Source organism: Halichoeres trimaculatus, unplaced genomic scaffold (genome assembly GCF_033239565.1).
Source record: "Halichoeres trimaculatus isolate MK-OKI-2021-1 unplaced genomic scaffold, fHalTri1.1 fHalTri1_scaffold_9, whole genome shotgun sequence".
In the NCBI taxonomy this organism is placed as follows: domain Eukaryota; kingdom Metazoa; phylum Chordata; class Actinopteri; order Labriformes; family Labridae; genus Halichoeres; species Halichoeres trimaculatus.
In genome coordinates, this window is record NW_027437188.1 from 5,422,577 (window position 1) to 5,446,225 (window position 23,649).

Here is a 23,649-nt window from a genome sequence, read left to right on the forward strand (position 1 = left end):
CAGATCATAAGCAAATAGTCCTATTACATAATTGTAGTGATGTTGCACTTTACAGAAAGAATCTGTTTTTATATAAATCATTGGAATATACAGTTTCCCTTTAAAGCATGTACCCAAGTTGTCATTTTAAAAGGTTTCTGCATTTATTTACATATTTTACCCAAAGTGATGGAACTTGGATGACTCAACAGAGTCATCAAATCAAAGTCACTTAAATAATGATAAATAATTAGTTTTAGTTATAGAGCAGTTGCACATATACCTGTAAAATACACAGCAAACTTCATAAATGACTTCTAAGTAATTACAGAGTAATGTTTAGTGCCAAATATCTGACAGACAACTTTCACTGGGTGATGACTTGGCAAGCATCCGCACTACAACACACCCTCCCCGCTGTTATCTGACAAAACAGGTCTGATGTCATTCTCTTCAGGCAGTCATTCAAGAAATGAAGGAAGGAAGGACAGCCTGACATGTTTATTTTATTTCAGCTAGCCTTTAATGAAGCAAACGCCAAAGCCTTATTAGCACATAAATCCTAGCCAGCTATCCTTATTCAAGGCTAGTTGAGCTAGCTACCAGGACAATAATAAACAAACTTGCTAAAAACATGGCGTCACACATCCGCCATTTACCTAATATCACAAACAAATGGCTTACCTTTATCCTAAAACTGTTTTTCTTCTTCCATTTCCTTTGTCCAATTTTCTGCCCTGCTGGAATAAATTTGATTGGCTCCATACTGCAATTTGTCGTTGATATCCTCAGTTTCATAAATGATGTGTAGTTAACAATCTTTTTTTTAACCAATCTTAATTCACAAGTAGCCTACTGGTAATTGTCAAACATAACAATGTGTACAAACCCACACACACTCATCGGCCACTTTATTTGGTACACATTGCTAGTACCGGGTTGGACCCCCTTTTGCCTTCAGAAGTGCCTTAATCCTCCATGGCATAGATTCAACAAGGTACTGGAAACATTTCTCAAAGAGTTTGGTCCATATTGACATGATAGCATCACACAGTTGCTGCAGATTTGTCGGCTGAACATTCATGATGAGAATCTCCTGTTCCACCTCATCCCAAAGGAGCTCTATTGGATTGAGATCTGGGGACTGTGGAGGACATTTGAGTACAGTGAACTCATTGTCATGTTGAAGAAACCAGTCTGAGATGCTTCCAGCTTTACGATATGGAGCGTTATCCTGCTGGAAGTAGCCATCAGAAGATGGGTACACTGTGCTCATAAAGGGATGGACATGGTCAGCAACAATACTCAGGTAGGCTGTGGACTTTAAACCATGCTCAGTTAGTACTAAGGGGCCCAAAGTGAGCCAAGAAAATATCCCCCACACCATTACACCAGCAGCAGCAGCCTGAACCATTGATACAAGGCAGGATGGATCCATGCTTTCATGTTGTTGAAGCCAAATTCTGACCCGACCATCTGAATCTGGAGCAGAAATCCAGACTCATCAGACCAGGAAACGTTTTTCCAATCTTCTATTGTCCAGCTTTGGTGTTGCTGTGTGAATTGTAGCCTCAGTTTCCTGTTCTTAGCTGACAGGAGGGTCACCCGGTGTGGTCCTCTGCTGCTGTAGCCCATCTGCCTCAAGGTTGGACGTGTTGTGTGTTCAGAGATGCTCTTCTGCAAATCTCGGTTGTAACCAGTGGTTATTTGAGTTACTGTTGCCTTTCTATCAGCTTCAACCAGTCTGTCCATTCTCCTCTGACCTCTGGTATCAACAAGACATTTTGGCCCACAGAACTGCTGCTCACTGGATATTTTCTCTTTTTTGGACCATTCTCTGTAAACCCTAGAGATGGTTGTGGGTTAAAATCCCAGTAGATCAGCAGTTTCTGAAATACTGCGACCCGACTGGTACCAACAACCATGTCACGTTCAAAGTCTCTTAAATCACCTTTCTTCCTCATTCTGATGCGCAGTTTGAACTGTTGCAGATCATCTTGACCATGTCTACATGCCTAAATGCATTAAGTTGCTGACATCTGATTGGCTGATTAGAATTTTGCGTTAACAAGCAGTTGGACAGGTGTGCCTAATAAAGTGGCCAGTGAGTGTGTATATATATATATATATATATATATATATATATATATATATATATATATATATATATATATATATATATATATATATATATATATATATATATATATATATGTATTCTGTGTACATTTTCTGTGAGTGGGTCTTTTTTTAATTTCAGTTGCCAACACCTGATCTTAATATTTAGGAATCTCTCAATCATAGTTTGACAAACTAGAGGCCCTCAAACAGCAACTTGTACAGGGCCCCCCACAAAGCTAGAAACCGCCCTGATAAGTGTACATCCCTTTTTTGGTCGTACACACGTTGGACAAATTAGGGCCAATGTATTTGGTAGCAATTTCATTTCTGTCAGGCCCCTAGAGATCAACCCAGACTTCATCATGTTTCTTTATCATAATCACACGACACTGGTCCTTTGGCTCCACTTATCTAGCAGCGAGGTATGCTACAGAGACACCATACTCCCTCCACCTTTGAATATGGCACACTGACCACGCCCATACACAGAAACCTACAGTGCAAAGTGATAGAGGCCAGATAGACAGCAAGAGCCAGGATATCAAGAGATGCCATGTGGGCACCTCCCATCAGTTATGTTTCATTCAGTTTGGCCAGCAACACCTCAAGAGGCTTAACCATTATCTCTGGTTTCCCGAGCAACTCCCTCTTTGGTAGGCTGTCATTGCCCATCATATCTGTTGGCAGAACACCTCAATAAACAACCAAACCAAGTCAACATTGTTACATTCAATGGACCATTGCCCCATACAGCCTCAGTTTTATAGAGACAAAACAAGAACCTTTAGTGGACATGCCTTGACCCATCAAGACCACGCCCATGTATCAGAAATTACAGCCTGTTCAACTTCTTTCATTTCTTTTGATGTCTTCAAATATACAAGCCCAAGATATTCAAAAACAGGCCCCATACCAAATAACTGGTACTGTTAGCTCAATGTAACAAAGTGCTCTGACTGACTGACCATAGAACTATGTCAGACCTCAGATTTCTGCAAAAGTATTTTGTATTAAACCAGGAGTTTAAAAGTGCTCAATATCTGTTGTATTTATTGACATAATGATGCTTTTTTTCAGAATTGAGACAATAACATCTCTGGTTTCATGTGGCCAATCATCATCAATTAAAAAGTAGAATAAAGTTTGATATTTGCACATTTGATGGTCATTGAAGGGACAGCTATATGTGCTTAAATTTTTCCACTAAGATGTTTAAAAACTTGAAGTGATGAAACCACACCCTCTTAGGGTTGAATCAGTATAAAACTCAGCTTGTGTCTGAATATCCTCACATTGGAGATATTCTTCTGTGACAACTGTGAGAACAGCAACAGGTAAGAGGCTCTGTGTCCTAAACTTTGTGTGTTAACAAAAATCTGAAGAAACTGGACTGACTTGGAACTGAATGATAAGGATTTTCTTTGCAAAGTTGGCATAGACTACCTACTTAGGGAAAGCACATCAAGACAGCAACATAAATGGTCCATCTGACTGACTTAATTTTTTATCTGCTAACATAACATATAATCAGGCTCACTTTTTTATTCTTGTTATTAACAGAAACAAACTGACACATCATCAGAAGGCAAGTCATCATGGCGACTTCAGGTACATTTTTCCCCCCTTAAAAAAAAAATTATATATATTATTATTTTTATTATTATTATTATTATTATTATTATTATTATTATTATTAATAATAATAATAATAATAATGATAATAATAATAATAAAATAAATAAATAAATAAATAAATAAATAAATAAATAAATGTGAAATCTGTCCATCAATCCTGACTCTTTAATTTTAAATTAGAATGGTCCGTTTTGGAAATAGACACAATATTCATAGTTAAGACATCATTTAGATAGGCAACTCAAAAGTCATTCATTTATTTTAATTCTTTTTATTTATTTATATATTTTGGTGTTAAGTGTCATACTTTAGTTTTTAAAACGTTTGCTTATACTCAAGAAATATCTTTAAATAACTTATATTTTAAATAATAAATTTTTGGTGTTGATGATCAATCCAAAAACAATAAAAAACATACGGCCTATCAGATGGTGTACATTAATTACATTGACATACAGTGCATAGCCGGACAAGATGGTGGCAATATTCTTTTTAACGGTTCCAACGGGAACCAGAATATCAGAGAATAAGTTTAAACATGTCACACACTGTGAGAATGCCAGCTTCTGCGTCAAAATAAGTGGCAAGATTTTAAAAGTCACTTTGTCTTTAGTGATGACTAATGTTAACACACATTAAAATAATGTTCCTCCTATAGGACTTATTGGTTCCAGCAATGACAGCACATTTGCATGTCTGTGTTCTTGTTTTGAAAGTCATACTCACTAGATTAATAACCCTTTCTGCCACCTTCATGTTTTAGCCACAGGCCCTGTTGCCTTCACAGCCAAGCTGAATGTTGATGACAGCTACCCCAAAAAAGCTGGAATCCTGAAGTTTGCCAATGTGTTGATCAATCAAGGAAACGGCTACAACCCTGAGACTGGTATCTTCACTTGTCCTAAAGATGGCCTCTATTACTTCATTGTGCATGTGTCTGTGTTTGGAGTGGGCGAATGTGCTATATTCAAAGATGGGAAGGAAGTGGTGTCTATCTATCACACCTCGCTGCCTGATAAATGTAGCCAAATGGCCAGTATCAGCAGTGTGATTCAGATGAAGAAACATGATGTGGTCTGGGTTAATCTCTGGGGGCCTGGTAGGAACGACATCTTTGCAACTAAAGACAATGACACTGTGTTTGTTGGGTTTATTTTGGGTTGATGACAAAACAGTGAGATGTCAGAGTTCTCAACTGTGATTTTTCTTTTCATTATCACTTTAGGAGCTTTAGTTGTTGACTTTTTTTTTTTTTGATAAAACAGCTCTCATGCATTTATGTTGATTTTTTCCTGTGCATGTGTTTGTGGTTTTACTGAAATGAATTTGAAACAAGTTTGCTTTTTACAGACAAACGTATCACTATCAAGAATGATTTGCAGAGGGGGAAAAAATGAAAAGGTACTTTTATCAGAGTTCTGCAGCTTTTCTGATCTGTCACTTTCTAGTACCCAGAAAATACATTGGAAGTCACAGAACAAAAAATCTTGTCCCTGATGGCCTTTTTTTCTTTTGTCAGTCATATTGCACATACATACTGTTAGTTTTAATTTAAAAGATATGACGGTTTTCAACTTCACTGTTTTAGCTTATCAAAAGGACTTTGACTTTCAGCTGCTAAAACAAACTACTGGAAGACTTCGGTTCTCACTTAAACCATACAATACTTACAACATATAGCAGTTTAAAAACAATCAACAGCAAAAAGAGTTTCAGCCAATAAAAAAAAAAAAAAAAAATTCGACTCAAAATTAACTATTGGCTATTTTTTTCTACTTATTGACAGGCTTACATAAGTGGCAATAGGAGGAAGGAAATTTATTGAAGACAATGTTGAGGTTCGATCAGACTGGCCTCTGCACTGCACAACTGCTTCAATGGCTGCGCCTGTGACGGGGTATTTTGGCTTCAAAACCGTACAATGGTAAATGGTGGAGCCACGCTGTCCACTCTATATACAGTCTATGGTCATCTGCATATAACAGAATTCCTACAATTTGATCCTGAATTTCAGAGGCTATAATCTTTGAAGCTAGAGCATCTCTGTAAATAGCAAACAGTGTTGGAGAAAAAAAAAAAAAATCTCACTGTTTAATACCATACTGTTGAGGATACCATCCTGTTAATATTTATTAAGAGGGGGATGCTCTGGGATGCCAATGATTAACCCTCTAAAGTGTGGCCCAACTTGGCCTAACTTAACGAAAAACAACTAAAAGTAGGTGCTTACACCACCAGGCCACCGTAGTGTTGGAATCTACAGTGGTGTTCTGGTTCTTGCTGCCAATCTCTCTTTTAGGCTTTGGGTTTTAAGACTTGAGGCACTGGGTTATAGGTGACTTATTAGAACAGGCAGTTGTGGGATGGGATTCTTCTCTGATTGCTCATCTGATCTACAGTTTGTGTTTATCCATCCATCCATTTTCTATACCGCTTATCCTGTTTAGGGTCGCGGGTGGCTGGAGCCTCAGTTTGTGTTTATCTCAAACTAATTATACAGGAAACAACTTTTCACATGTTTGAGAGAGAAGGCCAAGACATTGCTTAATATGATATGCCAAGCATGTTACATCAGATGGATCTGATGCCGTGGGATAGGTTAATCAGTGAGCCAAAAGGTGCTCATGGCAGGTTGAAACACACATAATGTCCTGTTAGGAAAAGAAGGCGATAAACTTAAAACCAAATTTGGGCGTGTCTGAGAAAGAAGAGCTTGGCAGTATGTGCAAAGGAACAACAAATCCTGTGAACACTAGTCCTCTGGCACTTTTCAAACCACTTTAAATCAGATAAAGGGCTTCAGCCTTTGTCTCTTCATGTCCTTCATATTGAAGACTGTTACAACAGCAACAGGCTCTGTGCCCTTCGTGTTTTCAAATACTGTAGTTCAGCAAATTAAGACTGCTACACAACTAGTCCATCCAGTGACTGAATGTGAAGTCTTTCCATAAATCCTGACTGTTTTTTTTTTAAAACCAGAATGGTCAGTTCAGCCTGCTTTAGGAACAGTCAGAATTTAACTGTTTGGACAACACTTGGATCAGCAGCTTGAAAGTTACTGATGGCAGGGCCAGTTGACGTCTTGAAAATAATAAAAAGAGAGGATCATCAAAACTTGCCAGGGCCTTTTCAGACTTTACATCAGATATCTTAGAGGACAAGAATTAGACCAGTAAGAAAAACAAAATGGCTGTTGTTTCAGGGGAAGAAGAAAATTCAGTATTTAAAGACGTTGAGGTTTAATCAGACTGGCCTTACTCTGGTAGTGTGGTACCCTGCCATGCCTGGTCTCTTCCTCTGTCAGCCCTGTTCTTGCTCCAAAATGACAAGTTAATTACTAAAGTGGTGCTGATGGCTCTTTGTTAAGCCATCTTCACCACATGGAGCAACCACCAGCCTCCTCCTAACACTTACATCACACTTTGTCGCACTCAGGTTTTTCCCGCCTGTCGAGTTTTGTGCTTGTATTGTTTGTCAGTTTTTGACAAAAGCATCTGCTGAATAAAATTGTAGAACTGTTGTTGTAGATGTTTAAAATGCATCTAACTCTAAGGAAACAGTTTTACAAAGCGGAAAATACAGATGTGAGACATCATTCTGGACATAGTTTTAATATTATGCTTGAGTACATTATATGCTCATAAAATGATATAATGTCTCCTATTCACAGAACTTAGTAAATTTACCTGTTTTCTAGGAAAAAGTCATTGTTGCTTTATTTTAATCTTATTTTCACCTAATCACCTCAGACTGAGCACAGCTAGTTTCTGGTTCTCAAAAGTACCAGAAATTGATGGGCATAGATGGTGAAATGCAACAGTTATAAAAAAGCTAAGTGCCATCAAAATTTGAAATATGTCATTTCCATGAAAAGATGGATAATGAAATATTTTAAAAACGGGTCATGTTATTGTTTCCACATGTTTTTGGTATCATTTTCCTTTCACTTTAAAGATTGTAGTGTTTCTTAGGGCGTATTCAGACCTGGACTGTTTGGTCCACTTTCAACGGACCAGGGTTCGTTTCCCACGCTGGTCCGGACTTTCCATGCAGGTGTGAATAGACACAAATGAACCCTGGTGCGGACCAAACAACCAGACTGAGACCCACTTTTTTAGGTGGTCTTGGTCCGCTTCCAAACGAATTCTGGTGCGGTTCGTGGTTCTCAGGTGCAGGTCTGAATACAAACCAAGGTCCATCTGAACTAACTACAGAATACATGCGCCTTTTGGACCTAACCGTCTTTGGTTTATACCTGATCCTCTGTCTTCTGTTTAGCCACGCTGTTGCTGGCATGTTGTGGGTCAGGACACGCAGAGCATAGCGTCTCCTTGCTGCGCGCATTCGTCTTCGCTGTTCCAAAATTGTAAACGGTGTTGTTAAGCCTTCTTTGAAGGAGCTGCTCTTGAAACTGAAAATGATTTTGCAGCTCTAATAAGAGCACAAACACACATGTTTACCTCCATTTCCGGGTCTGCATTCTGTGTGCCGCCCTTTGTCAGTGCTGTCCAATGAGAGCACTTATCGTCACACATGTGGATGTGTTTACAGAATATAGTCTACTTGCAAAAAGTACAATCTGAATACAAAACGCACCAAACAAACAAACAAAAAAAAAAAGTCCACTTTTGGTCCGGACAAAACAAGTCGACCAAAGGACTTTTCTGGTCTGAATACAGCCTTACTTTCAACAGTGAGTTGAGCAACTCTATCTATCTATCTATCTATCTATCTATCTATCTATCTATCTATCTATCTATCTATCTATCTATCTATCTATCTATCTATCTATCTATCTATCTATCTATCTATCTATTTGGCCTCTTGGTACCCATTGATGTGTTTTCAAGACAATGACACACCATAATATATCAAAATTGAAATATTTTGGAAAAATTCCTTGAAAATGTGAAAAATTGCCCTATCAACCCAAAAATGAATACTGCCCTGCAGTACCCCCACAGACCCCTAGGGGCTTTAGACCCCCTGTTCAAGACCTCTAATCTAAGTCACTTTTTGACAAAAATGTTTTGTTTGTTTGTTTGTTCATGTATGGATTTTTTTTATTTTTAAATATATTTTCTTAAAAAAAAAAAAAAAGACTTAGGCGATTATTTTAAGAAGGTTACAATATGTCAAAGAACTCCTGACCTAAAGTTTTAGAGAGGATGTTAAGGTGGTCACACAGAGACAGGGATATATGATGAAACTCTTACGGTTGGTTTGCGTAAAGCCTGTTCAAGATTGTCCGGTTGAAGGTTCTCTTTTTTATGTTGAGATACGCACAGTGAAAGACACAATAGTTTGAAAAGGAAGACCACAAGGGATGTTTTTCTTCCTCTTTCCCACATGACCTTTTAAAGGAGCCTCTGTGTCTCTTCCACCAGACCCTTCCACCAGACCCTGCCAACATTGAATCAAATGTAAAATACATAAAAGGCAATATTGTCTCTACCTAACCACTGACGTAATCTGACATAAAATTATTCTGTCATACAAGAACTGCTCTAGTGGCAAAATCATTCCTAACAGTTGTTATAGACTCAGAGTCTGGAAAACATCTGCATTTGTCGGTTTGTAAAGACTCTGTTGTCTCGGCATGAATGTCTATTCTGTCTCTTTTCAGCATATTTTCCTTTTCATAGACAGGATGCTAAGGACTGCACTTTGTCTGCAAGTTGTAAAAACTGTATAATTAAAATGATTTTCTAGTCACAAGTCTTGCTGTTTTCACTTGTTTAAAATGCCGTGGAGCTCAGCAGACACTTAACTGATCTTGTTGTTTTTACTAACTTATCCCTGGGTTTTTCCACTTCCTGTGTCCTCCAACAGCGAGAGCAGTTACTATATCTTACACACAAGAGATTTAGTCACAAAATCCCCGTGACTTTTTACTTTATTGTAAAGCAGTCCAGCCTGATCAGCCGCACACAAAAGGTGTCGCAGCTTTACCCGCAGCGTGGAATATTGATGGTGTCAACTCAACTCAACTTCCTTCTTTCTCAAACATGTATATTCCTAACACCCTGTTGGGCAACAGTAGATAAATACGTTGCAAACATCATCAGTTTACAGTTCAATGTTTGTGAATAACAAAGGCATGCATCCACAAGGAACAACAAAGAAGACAAAAGCTGTACTTCCCATGACCACACCTCCTCTGACAGGCTCCTTCATATTAGAGCTGCAAAGTCTGATCATTTAGAAACTACAGGTGTCTTTGTGCAGAGGTATGGACCAAAAAGGTATGGTGATGAAGATTCTGTTCATGCAATATTATATAGAAATTACCATGGCACAAGTCTATAAGTTAAGTTTTCTATTACTTTGGATAAATTATTGTGTACTTAAAATTGTTTTTCAGTGACAATTGTTTCAAGAGACAAGTGGGGAGCAGTTACTCCCCGGAACAAGGAGGCTCTGAAAGGCTCAGCAAAAAGAGTTATCATACACCACACAGCCCTCCCACGGTGCAAAGGCGTAGAAGAGTGTGTGGCTCAGCTTCTCAGCATTCAGAGGGGGCATATGACTGCCCCGAAAAAATATGATGACATTGGATATAAGTGAGTAGTGTAAGCTGTGGTTCCAGACGTCTTTACTGATGACCATACAGTGTTGTAGTTGACTTTGTTTGTAAAATTAAATGTCTATAATTTTGCGTAATTTTTTGCTTAATAATTTTGTTCTAAAGTGTCCCAAATGTATTTTTCGTCTTGCAGTTTCCTTGTAGGAGCTGATGGCACAGTGTTTGAAGGCCGTGGCCTGGGTGTGGTTGGGGCACATACCTTTGGCAACAATCATGACTCACTAGGGATTGCCTTCATGGGCAATTTCAACAGTAAGTTAACTCCTATTTGCTTTTTTGTTATTATTATTGTTATGACAACAGTAAAAGCGATCTACACAGGGAAAGCATAAATACCTCAGTTTTAACAATTCTGCAACAAAGTTTGTTGACAAAATCAAATCTTTTGTGTTTCAGATGAAAGTCCAAGCACAGAGGCGATCACGGCAGTGAAACAGCTGCTGCAGTTTGCTGTTGCAGAAGGCAAACTGGACCCAGAGTACACCTTGTTGGGGCACAGAGATCTGGGTCAAACAGAATGTCCAGGAGATAAACTGTACGCTGCTTTACCACAACTGAGGGCTGCAAAATAAATCTCACTGCATACAATGATGCAACTATTTTGTCCAGAGACACATCATCAAACCCCCAGCCACTCACTTTGGCTGGGGTTGTCGTTAGCCTTGGGGTTCACGTGCTGCTTCCACCCTGCACTCTGAATGTTTACATGGTGTGTTAAATAAAAACATGGAAACAAACAATCGTTTGTGTAGAATCTGTTTTTAGCAAACTGTGCTTGCACCCTGCTTCGATGCATTTAAAAACCACGCCTTACATGGATGACTTTTAGAAGAGTTTAATCTCTCATTCTTCCTTCGACATAGTGATAACTACAAACTATGACTGTCACTGTAACACGTTAATTAGATTAATTTATTACACTGAAAATTAACACATTATAAAAATAATGCAAGACTAACTCATTCTACCAGCCATTTTCAGAGCATCTTAAAAGATTTTTCAAGACCCAAATAATATTTTTTCCTATGACTATGTAAAGACCAAAACTACCTCAGAAGAGTGGACTCTCTTCTTTTATGTCTCTGTTCCTGTTTTTGATCCAAAAAAAACAGACAAAGCATACTTTAAAAAAAAAATCAAGTTCATCTCGGGCTTCGATCCTCTTCGTGATCTCCATTGTCTTTTCTCGCGATCACACCGCTCTCTCTCTCTGAACTACCACAACTCACATCCTCAGTTGTAGTGTGAGCTGCCTGAACTTTTCTGACTTGCAGCGTCTGGCTATGTCTCTGTCATCTCACATCTTCTCCTCATATCCATGCTGAGTTCTCATCCATAGTGCACACCGCTGTCACCCACAGTTGTTTAAAAGCATGATTTTGATTGACAAGCTCCACCAGACTCCGCCTCGATAGCAGCATAGCAGCGAACATTTCAATTCTGGCCAGTTAAAAAAATGTGGATTCACAAATCTTCTCTTCTTCATGTATTCATTTGATTATTCATGCACTGACAGTTTGGTAATGTCCTAGAATTCAAATTCCTTATTTGGGGACCTTTAGCAGATATGAGATTAAAATGCGATTAATTAGATTAATTAGTTACAAATCCTGTAATTAATTACTTTTTTTAAAATCACCTGACAGCACTACTACAAACACAGAATACAAAATAACTCAATGCAGTGGTTTTTTCTCGTGCAGTATTAACAAAATATTACACATTGATAAAGTAATACAATTACCATGTGCGCCATGTGCAAAACTAAGTCTCGATCCAGAGCTGCATGTCTCCCTCTCCTTTAATGATACACAATATGCAGAGGATTACACTTTGACCCAACATCTGGTCATGTAATAACCTTTGACCTCAGATGACCTTACAAAGTCTGTATCAATGACTTTTTCATGGCAGCACAATTTCAACATTTTTTATTCCATTTATTACATTTCAGTATTCTGACCAACCTTTTTAATGAACCTGAAACTGTAAATTAACTCATTTATAAACTCATGTACCACATTAACACATTCCCAATTACAGAGTTTGTCCATTGTTGAGACTTAGTTGAAGATCAGAACTCAATTTTAGAACCACTCAACGCAGAACTCCAGGTAACTCAAAATGCCTCACCTAAAACTTCAACTGTGATGGTCAGAGCTCTTCTTTCAGCAGAGGGAATCGTGAGGGAGAGAGATCAGTCCATCTTTAAAGTTTAGAAAACTAAAGGCTTTCAAAATATTGTCATGGTAGTTTTGATCTTTCTCTTAGAAAAATTTTTGTTTGTTTTCTTTGATACTAAAGTTTAGATTAGGTACTTACTGGAGGTAATATTATTAAAAGACAGAATAAAAAAGGGTTATTGTAAGTAACTTATTGGTGCTTTATTTCTTACGGATGTATAAACACAAGAATAGTGATGCTTGAAACATTTTTAAAATATATATTTTTATGGCTTTTTTTGGAAATAATTACATTTTATTTGATATATATTTACGATAGTGGGAAATTTATTACAGTTTTATTTTTCTCTGTTGTGTGGAACAAAATGTAGTGTTTTTTCAACTTGTATTTAAAAGTAAAGGGGGGGGGGTTCTTGAGAACAAAAGACACATTAAAGAAAAAAAAATAGAAAGACAAAAAAGTGAAAGATAATAGAACAATGGGAATCATGAAAGGGACATGAAACATTTGTTTCTCGTTTTGAGAAGTGTTTCTGTTGATCAGCAGTGCCACCTGCTGTTTCAGCATCTGTCCTGCACCCTTACACAATAACTGCCGTACTCTTTCTCCTGACACCACCAAATATTAAAAGGATGCAAAAGAAAAGATATTAGAGAATAAGATAAGAATCTAAAAACCCAACCTCTAAAACCACCTCTGCAAGGGAACACTTAACTGTCTTATAAATGAAACCGTTCAGATGTATCATGTTTACAGCCACACAAGTTTATTTTAATACTTTACATACTTTTGTACAATGGCGTTTTGCATTGACTTGGAAAAAAAGTTTTCTCTGATTTTACGAGCTGACCGTCTCATAAAAAGAGGACTCACCACCTACGTCAACGTAAACATGCACACGCATTTGAGCTGGGTTAAGGTCCAATAATTTAAACGAGTTAATATCAAATTAAAACTGTAACAGCATAAAAATGTCCAGTTATTCTGTATTCAATTTCCAGAAAGGATACCGCACCATGGACTCAGCTTCTATCAAGTTCTGTCTGTTACAGAGCAACTGATGCTTTGGAGTTAAGAGTGACTGTGCTAACTGCTGACTGCTGAGCTGAACGTGTCAGCAATTGTCAACTGAGGATCACCTGTTAACAGGGTCATACTTGACACTGAAACACCAGCGACCGCCGATATTCTTAACTCAGTTTTTGCTTTGTGCATTGAATGCTTAAGCTGGTTTCAGGCCGCTGTTATGAGAGTTGTTTGTCATCCATCAAACTGTTGATAATTGATTAAAATTGATGATTCATTTGTAGTGGTTACACCATCACACATGCTCAACTAACCATTTTAACTTTTCAAAAAATTCCTCTTTTTATGAGATTGTTATCTCTGAAAAACAGAAAAAAAAAATTCATGTGCCTGCAATACCCCACTGTACTTTTGTCCCACTTTCAATCACACATACTTTACAATACTGAACACAATAGCCCCGTTTCCACCAAGCAGTCCAGTTTAGATCAGTACAGTTTGGTATGGGTTGGCTTGGTAAAGCTTGGTCCTGTTTGTGTTTCCACAGCTCACTGTGTCCCCTCGTGGTAGGAGGCACGGATGCCGATAGTCACATCAGTAACATAATACCATGGTGCAATAGCAGTGTGACACAGTGTATCTGCTAATAAATCCAACCAAGAAGAAAAACACAACACAGCTAACAAAGAGCAACAATGGGAGACGTCCAGCAATTCATCCTCTTTGTGATTGGCATGTGGCTCTTTCAAACACAGAACAGCCAAGCTTTGTTTCAGAGAAAGCTGTGAGCCACCAAAAGAAATACAGCAACTGTCGCACAGGAAATGACGTTTTTTCAACCTACAAACGGTCTGTAGTGTTGTAGCTCCACCTTCTGGGATCAGGTCAGTTTAGTGTGGCACCCCTATGGAAGGGTGCCAAAAAGTGGGACAGGTCATATTTGGGGATCTGTCCCAGGATTACTCAGTGGATATGCTGTAAAATACATGCTGAGCCGCTTGGTGGAAACAGGGGTAAAGAGAATCTGCTTCATTCAGAGCAGCTGAGTAGTGTCTTCCATTAATGAACAATCATGTGTTGTCAGACTTTCTTCGTTGTATAACGCTTCTTCATATTCAAGACATTTGTAAGGTTTTTCTTTGGAATGAAAAACCATATGTGAAGTAAGATCTTTTTTGTGTTTGTATCCTTTCCCACACTCGGAGCAGCTAAAAGGTTTTTCATCGGAGTGAACAGACATATGTGAAGTCAGATTTTCTCTACGGTTAAACCCTTTCCCACATTCAGGACAACAAATAGGTTTTTCTTTTGAGTGAACGTACATATGTCTTGTCAGATTTCCTTTTTGTTTAAAACGTATTCCACATTCAGAACAGCTGTAAGGTTTTTCTTTTGAATGAACAAACATGTGTGCTATCAGATTTCCTCTTTGGCTAAATCTTTTATCACACTCGGAGCAGCCAAATGGTTTTTCTTTAGAGTGAACACGCATATGTACAGTCAGATTTCCTTTTTGGTCAAATGCTTTCCCACACACAGAGCAGACGTAAGGTTTTTCCACTGAGTGAACAAACATATGTGAAGTCAGACTTCCTTTACGGTTAAATCTTTTACCACATTCGGAACAGCTGTAAGGTTTTTCCTGGGTGTGAACAAACATGTGTCTGCCCAAATCTGATTTACGGTTAAATCCATTACCACACTCATAACAGCTGAAAGGTTTTTCTTTAGTGTGAATAAGCCTATGTGCAGTCAGATTTCCTTTTTGGTTAAATCTTTTCCCACACTCAGAGCAGCTGAAAGGTTGCTCTTTGGTGTGAATTAACGTGTGTCTGCCCAAATCTACTTTACGATTAAATCCTTGTCCACACTCAGAGCAGCTGAAAGGTCTCTTTTCTGGGAGATAAACCACATGATTGGTTTCACCAGTCTCAGAAAAATTGTGTGAATTTACAGTCTCTGTTCTTTCCAGACAGTCTCTGGTCTCATTCCAGTCATCTTCCTCATCTTCCGTCCCTGATCCTGAGTCTGAGAAGGCTTCAATCTGAACCTCAATCTCGGGTTGTAAATCTCTTTCTGGATCTGAGCTCCTTGCTGGGTCTGGTTTTCCACAGTCCTCCACACCAGCTGCTGTGTCCATGCGGTCAGCTTGTCTTTGATGAAGCAGTGAGGACTCAGGATTCTCTTCATCATTTTCACTCTTTATATGGACTGAAGTGAACAAGAACTTGGTTTCAGTCTCCTTAAGTCCATGAAGCTGCCCTCTCCTCTGACCGATCCACAGTTCCTCCTGTTCCTCTTTAATGAGCGGGGACTCATTATCCTCCTGGTCTGGATAGGGGCTCCTCTCCTGATGCTCAGGGGGAAGCTCCTCTCCCCTCTTCATCATTAGTGACTGAACATCTGCAGGACACAGGGAAAAATATTAATGAGATATTAGATCATCATCCTGATGGATAAGCGAATCTGAAAGACAAAGAGAAACTCAGGATTTTTATTTTCAGCACTGCTGCTGAACTGTAATGACAACCTCATATACTGGACAAGTGATTACAGGAGCCTCCTGTTTGTTGAGAAATTGATCTCAACAAACAGAGAGTCACAAGAGCTCTGCATGCAGATTAAAGGGGACATATCATGGGGGTAGAGCCAGGGGGCGGTTTTTGCAGCATGGCAGTATTTACAAAATCGCCATATTGGATGGGGCAGACCGAGCGAGTTTGCTGTTTGCCAAAACTTCACCGTAAGGCATTGATAGCACTAATAAAATGGCAGAGTGTAGGATATGTCCTTTTTTATTGGACCCCGAGTCAGACCCAGACGGTTCTGCAGCTCAGGAGGAAGAAAATCCACCTCCAAACAGATCATCTCAGGACGCTTCAGTGTGGTGAGTCAAACCAGTACTGTAACATGTATAGTTTATACATTAATACTCAGCTCTTGGTGGGTGTATCCCTCAGTGGCGGTTGTGTGACTAACTGACATCACAGAGGAGGAGCTGCTTTATCAGATTACTCCAATAAAAAGAAAGGATCCTCGTGTCGTCACGAAGGTCGAAATCTCGCGGCCAAATGGCAATGACCTATTTTCAGAGGCATCAAATCTCGTTCTAGGATATCAGAAAAAATACAATATCTCATTTTTTTGAAAATTCAGGGGGTTGAAGGTCTTGTGTTTAAATTTATTATATCATATGTAAGTATTAAATCACGGATCAGCATGATATGTCCCCTTTGAAGTTTAGAAGCAGGGGACAGAGGGAAGAAAAAAAAAGCAATACAGAGAGCGATAATACAAAGAGACAAGCGAGCTGGAGTCAGGGAGACTAACACCCACAAATGGTGCAGTCTAAGAAAATAAAAGTGGACCGACTTTGTCATGTTAATTCTTACCTCTTGGAACACAACACTGCTGTCTAATGTTCAGGGATCAAGCAGATTTAACTATTTTGAATACTATCTTTTAAATGCAACCCCTCTTATACATTAGACGGATTATGTTAATTCTGTTTACTTACATGTTAAGTGCTGTAATTAGAACTTTTTCTTTCTTAGAGAGCTCCCTGCAAAACTACAGGAATGGGGAGTTACAAACTTAAGTAAATAAAATAAATAAAATAAATAAATAAATAAATAAACAAATAACTAAATTTTAGGAAAAAAATAAAATAAAAAAAATAGAGCCAGCATACTGTCATTCTCTCTACAGTCAAAATTAACCAAATAATCAATCAGATGATATATAATCACTAAAACACATTTTTGATTGTTTCATAAATACGAATTAACGACCACCTCATGGACTTCTTCAGGTCATATGTATTTACGTATGTGTGTGTGTGTGTGTGTCTATGTACACCACACACACTGTGTTGTTCTGGAGTCTGGACCTTTTCTCTCACAGAACCTTTCTGTGGTTTAGCTGAATAACTCTGATAGATGGAAAAGCTAAGTCTCCATCTTTATGTATCCCACCACAGTTAGCCTGTTAGCTCGGTGAATATCCAGCCTGTGCTGGTCTTAATTGTGGTTTATTGACCTGCAGATGGATTTGCAGAATCGAGTGATGACAAGCGAGGGTGGCAAAGCCTTCACCTGTCGTCTATGAACCTTAGGTACTGGTTCGATTCCCCGAAACATTATCACACACATTTTCAGAAACCAACCTGCTCTGTGCAGCTTTATCTCAAGTATTAAAATCACATCCAGTGGTTTTCATTGGGACTGGAGCTCCTCTTCGTATTTATGTACGCTGATAAGGTCAGCAGTGAGCAGTCACCCCTCGAATACGTCACCTGACATCTGGAGATCTCCTCACACCGAAAAGAAAAACGATACGAAACGCTGATGTCTCTCTCTGATAGGATTTTCTGAGCTGACTGCGGGGGTCTCTCGATCATGTGAACTAATTCTTCCTCTCTAGATTAATTTTCATGTTCACTTTCTTATTTTTCGTCTTCTTTTCTTCTTCTGCGTCTGCTGTTGTTGCTTCTTCTTCTTCAGATTTTTAGCAGTTCGCCACCAACTTGTACAGGCGAATATCGCCACCTTCTGTACGTCAGTGTGTAACTACAGGGTGACGGGTACTTCAGGTTATTTTGTAGTCTCTCCTTGAAAAAGTCAGTTATATTCTTTGAAATAAACCTGTGTCTTTTAGAAAGAGAAAAAAAAGCCTTATATTTCTGTGATTAGATCTTCTCCTAATATCATATTCAAACTCCAAGGTTATTTTAATTTATAACACCCCACCCCCTTTTGTGTAACAGTTCTTTCTGTCTCATACCATACACTTTAAAACATTATGTTTAACATTTTTGCCAATTTCACAAACATCAGATTTACCAGGCACACACTCTATCCTCACTTAATTTTATTAATATTGCATTTACCTTTAATATAACTTATCTGCTATTGTATTGTTCCTGTATCTTCAACACTGATTTATTTTGCTGTATCGGGCAGATTGCATATTAATGTCAAAAATGTCAAGTTCTACCCATGGATTAATTTGTACATTTGTAATAATGGTAAAAATATCCTTCAGCTTCCTTCAGAGCCAACTAGAAAACAGACCAACAAAACTGTCGAACTACACAACATACTACATGTGAAATTAGCAGTATACAGTGCCCAGTAGTGGTAGGTGGTTCAAAAAATAAATCTAGAAATTATGACTTCTTGTCTGGGATATGAGGTTTTTTGGTGGTTTGCATCTGTGATTGCTGCATTGCTGCCACCTGCTGGATGATATTAGTTTACCAGCACAAAGATGTTTTTGTTGTTTACTTGAAATGCTCCTATCTATGGCTCCTATTCATAACATCAGCTGGAAATCCAGCCATTGCTTAGACTTTATTGCAGAACTATAAAGAAATGTGGGAACAGATCAAACACTTTCATGTTTGCTTTCATGGTTTTCTGTTAAAGTGAACCAGTGGTACCAGGTCATGCTTAGCCTCTCTTTCACCTGAGAAAGTTGACTGTCCAGAGGCAAAAGCAGAGATATCCTAGTGGGTTTCTTTACTGGTTTTACTGATGTGCTTTATCAACCGAAACTCTGTGCTCTGCATGTGGATAGCAGTCTCTTCATCTTGTTTTAGATTCCTTCATGTCCTGTTATTGGCTCACCCATGTAGCTCATTAACCAATCACTGTTGTGGCTCATTTACCAGTCCACCTTCACCTGGTCCCTGTCAGGTTCTCAAATAATAATTCACTCAGCAACATGTCTGTGACTGTTTTTACTGTCTAATCAATCTGCTTTTACACAGTTTTATGGATCTCTGGACTCCAGATAACTGGACACCATGCTTTGGATTTGCCCACCTGTTGGTCTGTTTACCTGGTTTCAACTCCAAGATTAACTCTTTATCATTACTATTTTGATTGTCTGATTCTTTTGTTTTGGGTGCAGATATGCTCACACTAATGGATGAATTTTTCTGTGTCCTTGTAAAAGTGTTTGCACCATTACAGAAGTTTAAGAGGGTCTTAAGAGATCTTACAGTTTGAAAATTAATAAAGTAGCTGAGTTCATAACTCTAAGACGGGTAGGTTCCTTTTTCCTTAACTGATGCTTCCATAAAAACATTTATTTATTTATTTGCACCTGTTAGAAAAGGCTACATTTCTATGACAGGGGATTTAAGAAGGAAAGACATTCCAATAAACCTATTCTTCCTTGCAGGGACATTTTTCTGATGGAGTTGATATGAGGGACCACTTTAGGTCAGGAAATGGAAACCAGAAGACCCAAGGTGTCCAAAGTAAGTAGGTAGATTGTTTTATGATGTGTGCTGCATAAAATAAAAACATTCTTTTTATACCTACAGCTTGTGGATAGTATCTGTAAATCTAACTCTAAGACACTTAAAGGCTGACTTTAAGAAACAACAACACAGTTCAGTCTGTAAAACTGGTTTGTTCTTTGGGTCTTGGTCTGTTACCTTGTTGTCCTTTTACAGAGCCGTCTAAAACCACTAAAAGCAAGTGTCTCGCAGGTTTTATCACAGCAGTTACCGTCAGGATTTCCCCTGAGTCGAGGTGAGAGTTTGTGACACAAGCTCCCAGATCACTTAATCGACTTTATGGGGCTTCAGAGCCGAGGCCATGAATCTGCTCTTTGCTGCACAAAAGGCTCTCACTGCTCATCACCTCTCACACCTGCTCAGTGCTCAGGAGCCACATGGGTCTTGCAGGTTGTGTCACTCAGGACTGTTGGAGGATTAAAGTGAGATGCAGTCTCTTGGGCAGTTTAGCCATTAGCCATTGAAACACTGCTTTGCACCTTGATACTTGACCTGCTTCTATTAATTCATTTTGACATGAATGTGCTGTATGACAGTGGCTGAATGCCTGTGTGCAGATTTGACTTAAACATTATCTGACTGACATATATTCAGTGTACTTTAGGTTGATTTATTATCAACAAGTTTACATCATTGTTGTCTGTTTATGTTTAAACACAACAGACTTTTCCTCAGCGTGAAACCAGGTTTGAATTAACACAAGATTTTCCACATTTTCCTCTTCCTCCTTTCTTTTTCTCTGTTATGAAAGGGAGCTGTTTGTTTCTGAAAGCAGCATGCTGAGTCACAGTAATAACTGTACTGTAGAGAAATGTGAAAACCACCATTAGGCTGCATAGAGGCATTATTTGCACCTCCCTGTTGTGTGCTCCACAGTGCTGCCAGACACCTGCTGCTGAGCTGAATGCCTGCCAAGTTCTTGTTATAGGATTTGTAGCTGGTGCTGTTAGCTTTGTACAGAAGCATACTGCTACCACACCAAAAAAAAAAAGAAAAAAAAGTAAAAAGAATCTCATCAGTATCACATTAAAATGTGATAGGTTTCATGTTATATCATGAACATAGGCTGCAAAAAGTGGATGTAATCTTGCTTGGCTCTAAATTGGCTGGTGCAGCCATATTGCAAATGGGTCAGGGTTTGAGTCTCCACACAAACAGCTACAGGCACAAGCAAGAAGGTCACTGGTTTGATTCCCAGCTTGGCCAGTGGACCATTCTGTGTGGAGTTTGCATGTTCCCCCCCTGCGATTGGCTGGCGACCAGACCAGGGTGTACCCCGCCTCTCGCCCAATGACAGCTGGGATAGGCTCCAGCCACCCACCACCCTGAACAGGATAAGTGGTTAAGAAAACTGATTGATGGGTGGAGATTTTTTTGGCTTGGTGTGTATGTGACTTCCAGTACATCCGGAGCCAGTCTCAAGTGGACACTCTAGAAACAGCAGAAATTAGCACTTCCACACACAGTCTCACATTTTCAGACTGAAGGTTACCGCTTGGCCAGGACACACCCCTGCAACAAAGAAGAAGAAGAAAAAGCTCAGCAAAGAGACTGATATCAACCTTACTGTAAATTTAAATGAAACATTTTGAAACAGTATGTCTTGCTTGATTGCAGGTGCAAGATTCAAATGTTTTATCAAATTTGCAGCATTTCGCTGAGATTTAGCTTGCACCTTTAAAGATTAACCTACAGGCCATAAGTGCTGTTTCCGTGGGTGCTTTGGGGCCCGAGCCCCCACAGTGCAGGGCACCAATGTGTGCCAATCATGCCAATGCAGCGGTCATCACTTTTTTAGCGTGTGTCACTGTGAACCTTGTCTTGTAATCTGTCTCCTTAAAGCTCCATGATGAGCAGTAAGAGCAGAACTAATTGATCATGTAAACCGTTGGGGAAGCTGATAACTGTCAGATTGGCATGTCATGATTTATAGAATAGTATAGAACATTTGTTGTCATTGTAAAAAGTACAATGAAATTGAAGTCACAGCAGTGATCAAGAAAACAAAAGTAAGAAAGTGTATACAAAGTGCAAAAAGGTCCATAAGAAAATAGATGCTGACAGCTTGTCCATCATTCTCCAGTTCAGCCAGCCTCCACCTCCACAGGGTCCAGGACTGAGCTTCTTCAGTCATGCTCCATCTCTGTCTCCTGGTTCCTGTCTGCTCACAGCAGGTGAAGCTCTTCCAACATGGCATTGGTGTCTGATGTCCATTAGCCATGTCTGTGAATAGCATGATGCTACTCTGCCCTCTGGTATTCCCTCTGTTGCTGGGTTAGCACAGCTAGCTCATCCATCTTATTGGAGATAGATCTTACGTTCCCAACAACGATGGATGGAAGGACAGGTCCATGTCATCACTTCTTATAGCTCACACCTGAGAACCAGCACGTCTTCCTCACCTCCCTCTCCTCACCTTGTGGGAAGACATCAGGCCTTACACCAGTTAGCACTGACATGCTACAGGCTGCTAACAGCTGAGTTCACATGTAAACAATGCAGCCATGGTTACATGTAGGATCTCCAGACAAACACAGGAGAAAAAGTTGTAAAATATCGCTGAAGCCACAAAAAGTTTGGTGTCCATGACAAAAAAAATGAGCCAAATTACAAGAAATGGACAGAGAAGAGAGAGCTGCTGCAAAAGGCAGCCATAGCCAACAGGGCGTGCCTGGCAACTATAGCGTCAACTATGGCATCAACAATCAATAGCATCAACTTTCAGAACCGCAGATAGCTCTGTTCTTGATGGCTTTAAGTAGTACAGCGCATTGTTCAGCTGTCTAGTCTCTGGGGAGCCAGGTTTTAGATTTCTTATAGCCTAAACGGTAATCTTTCTGTCCACTAGAACCTGTTGCATTAGTTAAATAGTATGAGAAAAAGACAACAAAAAACCTGTTGGTGTCGTGCATAAAGTTCACAGGAGAGCTTGACTGTGTGTGTGTGTGTGTGTGTGTGTGTGTGTGTGATTTTATGACAGTTCCTGCTGTACTGTCTGCATGCTAGTCTGTGCACTTCAATGCTTTTGAATAACACAGCATGCTTTAACACCCATTTTAGCTGCTTTATTAAAGTGGCAGTGATGTTAATTTTGAGAACGTACCAGGGCAAACATAAATCGGAGAATATGCTACAGCCTGTCTTGTTTGAAGTAATTATATTAAATAGAAACGCTCATGGAATGTCATAAGGCTATACTGGTCTCCAAACACCTCCAAACACACCAAGAAAAGCCCCACACAATTCCTCTAAGTGTTAAAAGGACCTTCACTGAATGGTGATTACGTTTTAAAGAACAATACACTGCACAGGGAAGTTTCTGCTGTAATGCAAGTTGATCTGTTTTAAAAAATGTACCCAACCCTGGGGCAGCATGTGCAACCACGGACATGTACCTAATTAAACAATGCACTGTGGTTGTAACTCCCAAAGAGATCACTCTTCCAGAGGTGTGGGTTCAGTGCTCTTGCTGCTGCAGCTTTGTTCTTTTCAAATTAACTTCTGTTTCTGCATCCCTCATCATTCCTTTTGCAGCCGAGCCCTGAAGCTATCTTTGCACATTTTTTTTATCACTGTCACCTATACAGTGTGGGCTTTCCTGTTGTAGCTGCAGAAAGGGCTTTTTGTGATGACATGGCAAAATATGCCAAATGTGCATATTTAGCATAAAATCCTGAAGCTGAAACACTTGATCAAGTCGGCCTTGAAAGAGCCCTACATGTGTTTGCTCAGAGCCAGTGACAGTAATACATCAAATCTGTTGTCTTTGAGTGTTATTGAGGGTGTTTTTCCTGGGAGAAGCATGTGAAGC

General features: G+C 39.2%; 3 protein-coding genes across 3 annotated transcripts; 2 read left to right on the top strand and 1 right to left on the bottom strand.

Annotated features, from left to right (window-relative positions):
- Nucleotides 1-3,401: 3,401 nt before the first annotated feature.
- Nucleotides 3,402-4,980, top strand: LOC141798241 (complement C1q and tumor necrosis factor-related protein 9-like). The gene is made up of 3 exons (XM_074680078.1): nt 3,402-3,434; nt 3,661-3,708; nt 4,499-4,980. The coding sequence occupies exons 2-3, from the start codon at nt 3,696-3,698 to the stop codon at nt 4,897-4,899; spliced, it is 414 nt and encodes a 137-aa protein (XP_074536179.1). The 5' UTR covers nt 3,402-3,434; nt 3,661-3,695; the 3' UTR covers nt 4,900-4,980.
- A 4,855-nt stretch (nt 4,981-9,835) lies between these two features.
- Nucleotides 9,836-10,918, top strand: pglyrp5 (peptidoglycan recognition protein 5). Its single transcript, XM_074680077.1, is given in 4 exon segments — nt 9,836-9,980; nt 10,100-10,298; nt 10,455-10,573; nt 10,718-10,918. Coding segments are annotated over 4 exon segments (639 nt in total). The 3' UTR covers nt 10,894-10,918.
- A 1,886-nt stretch (nt 10,919-12,804) lies between these two features.
- On the bottom strand, nt 12,805-18,025 carry LOC141797964 (uncharacterized). Its single transcript, XM_074679686.1, has 2 exons — nt 17,697-18,025; nt 12,805-15,934 (listed from the first exon to the last, which is right to left on the bottom strand). The coding sequence occupies exon 2, from the start codon at nt 15,918-15,920 to the stop codon at nt 14,565-14,567; it is 1,356 nt and encodes a 451-aa protein (XP_074535787.1). The 5' UTR covers nt 15,921-15,934; nt 17,697-18,025; the 3' UTR covers nt 12,805-14,564.
- Nucleotides 18,026-23,649: the final 5,624 nt, after the last annotated feature.

What these genes read in the sequence shown, in the direction of transcription:
- LOC141797964 (XM_074679686.1), bottom strand. Translation starts at nt 15,920, where the DNA reads ATGATGAAGAGGGGAGAGGAGCTTCCCCCTGAGCATCAGGAGAGGAGC.